Raw genomic sequence first — 3,578 nt, forward strand, 5'->3', positions numbered from 1 at the left:
GTATAGGCGACTTGCATTACAATAATATTTTGACTGTTTGACATGCCTTCCTGTGCCAAATCAGCAGTAGACTTCTGTGTCAACATGTTGACCTTTGCCCTGTATGTCTGCCAAGCTGCAGCAATGCACCCACAGATAGGATACTGTATCTTAAACCTCAAATTAAAAGTTTTGTATGGCCTGTGCACTTAAGTACTGCAGCGATCCCATGCACATTACCGCTTGTTAGTGATACTGACGTTGCTCTGTTGGAGGTGCCTGTTGCTACAGTATGTCAGTATGGCTGATCAGCCACATGTGTTTTTGCATGTGAGGGGAGTAGCTTCCTACAGCGTTTTAAAGATGTATGTGAATGATATGCTGGATGTCCTTCTTGGACTGTGATTTTGTTAGAAGTTGAATAGCAAATGAAACTGCAACTACAAATTGGTTAATATTTACTTCTAATGATGAGGTGATGCATAGATACATATACACGTGGCTAACTTTTAACTAATCATAAAGTTATAAAGCCTGACTGTAATCTAACCTGAAAAACAGTTTTACACCTAGTGCATATAGACTTAAAAGGACGAGGCAGATCACTGCAGGAACACATAGCTCTAGGTCGAAGAGCATAGATGGCTATTACATTCCTGTTTGTGGCACATATACAATCGCTATTGGCTCCTCGGTAGAACCCCCTCCCTACATAAATTTTCATGACGACGGGGCACGGCCCGCCTATTAACTCAAGGCAGGGTGGACGTTTCTCCTCGGGAGGTGCAGTTTGTTTTCAACAACAAAAACCTCCATATTTTCCACGGAAGTGGAGCAGGGTAGCAAGCTATCGCGATACCTGGGATTTATTGACGGTTGTTGCTGCTCTTTACCGTGAATTCTGCGGATTAAAAGTATTAGTGACATCCTGTTTCGGTGTTAAGAGGCACTAGGTTGCGAGTATTATCAAGCTGCAACAAGACAACCGCCGAGCTTGTTTCTTTGTTAGTTACCGTGTTGTTATTGCAGGAAGGAAAATGTCGGTAGAACCTATGGTCATCACATCGGGGACCCCGAGTTCACTGCCAGTGGTTTTGAAGAAAATAATGGAAATGCCTCCGCCGAATATACTGGACGGCGACGATGGTAAGTGCAGCGAAGCCCATGTTGTATGCATGCAGGTGTTATGATAGTGTATCCGACAGGGTGTAGATATTCTCTTTAGTGTTACTGGATGTGTGTTAAGATTTGTGCAACGATTCACGTTTGCATGCCATACACACGCTATATGTTGAACACAATGTACACAGGCCTCCGTTTCCTTGTGACCCACCTCACATTCTAGACTTTTCTAGACACGCCTCCTGCTTTAAATGGGCTGTAATGACTGAATATTTGTTATTAGGAGAATATATTAAGGAAAGTGATTGACTTTTGAAGGTTTGCGCTAAAGGACTGTTGTTGCTAACCGCTAGCTAACACTTATGGCCTAGTTATTATACAGTATGTCAGTAAGGTTTCAGGTGTGACGTTGGGCTGAGGACTACATTTACTTATTCATCTATGTTCTGCAGAAAACATTTAAGGGTGATCACAAAACTCGCGCTGACTGAATCTTAGCCAATATAAATCGTGTGCAGTATTTTAATTTAGGTTGCTAAAACACACTGTACGTGGATCAGCGGAGCATTTAAATCCAATCATAGCATTTTCCACGTTTGCAATATAAACTTACTACCTGAGTTTGGGGCCACAGGGACATTTCTGAATGGGGGCCTCATTGGAAGGAAGTAGATGCACGAACTACCTCTTAAAAATGGTGAACTTTCAATTGTGCTTGACTTCAGCAGTTTTCTGTTGACCTCGGTAAACCAGCCTTCTTATCAGATCAAGATCAAAGATTTTTATTGTCAGTTCACTACATGTGCAGGACATACAGAAAATCAAAATACCGTGTCTCTCTTACCTGGTATTGAAAGCCATACCATTTAGGAAACTAAAATAGAATAAAAGTAGAGTAAAAATAGACTAAAAAGAATAAGAAAACTAAGTCAAAGTGATTAGGATAAAACTAAACGGTACAACCTAATAGGCTATGACTCAAACCATGTAGAGTCAGTGACAGTAGTGCAAATAGTAACAACAATGGACAGTGTGTGCAGGGTGGGAGGTGTCATCAGCAATGCTGATGGCTCTGCGGGTGAGGCGGGTGTATGTCGTGACAATTACATCTGCCCACATATGTGAAAACCTTCTTGTACCTTTTCTGTGTTTCAGACACTGACAAAGAAAAGCTGTGTCTGGGAGACCATGTCGACCTGGGGGGAGGAGGTAGTGATATGGGTCCGTCAGCCGCCTTGACTCCTGCTATCTGGGAGAAGACCATTCCCTATGATGGTGAGAACTTCCACCTGGAGTACATGGACCTGGAGGAGTTCCTTATGGAGAATGGCATCCCTACGCCTGATGAGGAATCTCTGAAGAGCTGCCCAGAAAGAGTCACCATAAAGACAGAGAAACTTGAGGCTGCTAGGTCAGCGCAGACTGAGGATACTAAGCCAGCATGTGTGTCTCCGGTGGGCCTGCTGCCCGTTCAGGAGCTGGACAAATGTAAGGAGGATGTGGTGATCATCCCCCAGGGTAGCTCAGTGATCACCTGTGATGTTACTGCAGGTAAGTAAAGGCGAGAGGATCAGAGACCAGTGGGCTGCAGGTTTTCACTAAATTCTTGTTGACTCAGTAAATTAAATGCGAGTGTTTTGAAATGCAAACTAGGAATAGACATACAGTGAGGAACAGAAGTATTTGAACACCCTGCGATTTTGCAAGTTCTCCCACTTAGAAATCATGGAGGGGTCTGAAATTCACATTGTAGGTGCATTCCCACTCTGAGAGACAGAATTAAAAAAAAAATTCAGGAAATCACATTGTATGATTTTTAAAGAATTTATTTGTCTTGCACTGCTGAACATAAGTATTTGAACACCTGAGAAACAGCAAGAATTCTGGCTCTCAAAGACCTGTTACTGTGCCTTGAAAAAGTCCACCTCTACTCCACTCATTAATCTAAATTAGTAGCACCTGTCTGAGCTCTTTAAAGACACCTGTCCACCCCACAGTCAGTCAGACGCCAACTACTACCATGGGCAAGACCAAAGAGCTGTCAAAAGACACCAGAGACAAAATTGTGGACCTCCACAAGGCTGGAAAGGGCTACGGGGCAATTGCCAAGCAGCTTGGTGAAAACAGATCAACTGTTGGAGCAATTGTTAGAAAATGGAAGAGGCTAAAGACGACTGTCAATCTCCCTCGGACTGGGGCGCCATGCAAGATCTCACCTCGTGGGGTATCACTGATGATAAGAAAGGTGAGGAATCAGCCCAGAACTACAAGGGAGGAGCTGGTCAATGACATGAAGAGAGCTGGGACCACAGTTTCAAAGGTCACTGTCGGTAGAACACTACGCCGTCATGGTTTCAAATCATGCATTGCACAGAAGGTTCCCCTGCTCAAGTCATCACATGTCCAGGCCCGTCTGAAGTTTGCCAAAGACCATCTGGATGATCCAGAGGAGGCATGGGAGAAAGTCATGTAGTCAG

The 3,578-nt window shown here is 43.7% G+C and overlaps 1 protein-coding gene across 1 annotated transcript in view; it reads left to right on the forward strand.

Moving 5' to 3' along the window:
• Positions 1-608: 608 nt before the first annotated feature.
• tefa (TEF transcription factor, PAR bZIP family member a) overlaps positions 609-3,578 on the forward strand; it is a 10,349-nt gene continuing 7,379 nt past the window's right edge. Inside the window, exons 1-2 of the mRNA XM_020620344.1 lie at positions 609-1,125; positions 2,257-2,652. Of these exons, the coding sequence (XP_020476000.1) occupies positions 1,017-1,125; positions 2,257-2,652 (505 nt within the window). The 5' untranslated portion in view covers positions 609-1,016. The remainder of the gene's footprint in view (positions 1,126-2,256; positions 2,653-3,578) is intronic.

This window comes from Monopterus albus, unplaced genomic scaffold, assembly GCF_001952655.1.
Source record: "Monopterus albus unplaced genomic scaffold, M_albus_1.0 scaffold236.1, whole genome shotgun sequence".
Classification (NCBI taxonomy): domain Eukaryota; kingdom Metazoa; phylum Chordata; class Actinopteri; order Synbranchiformes; family Synbranchidae; genus Monopterus; species Monopterus albus.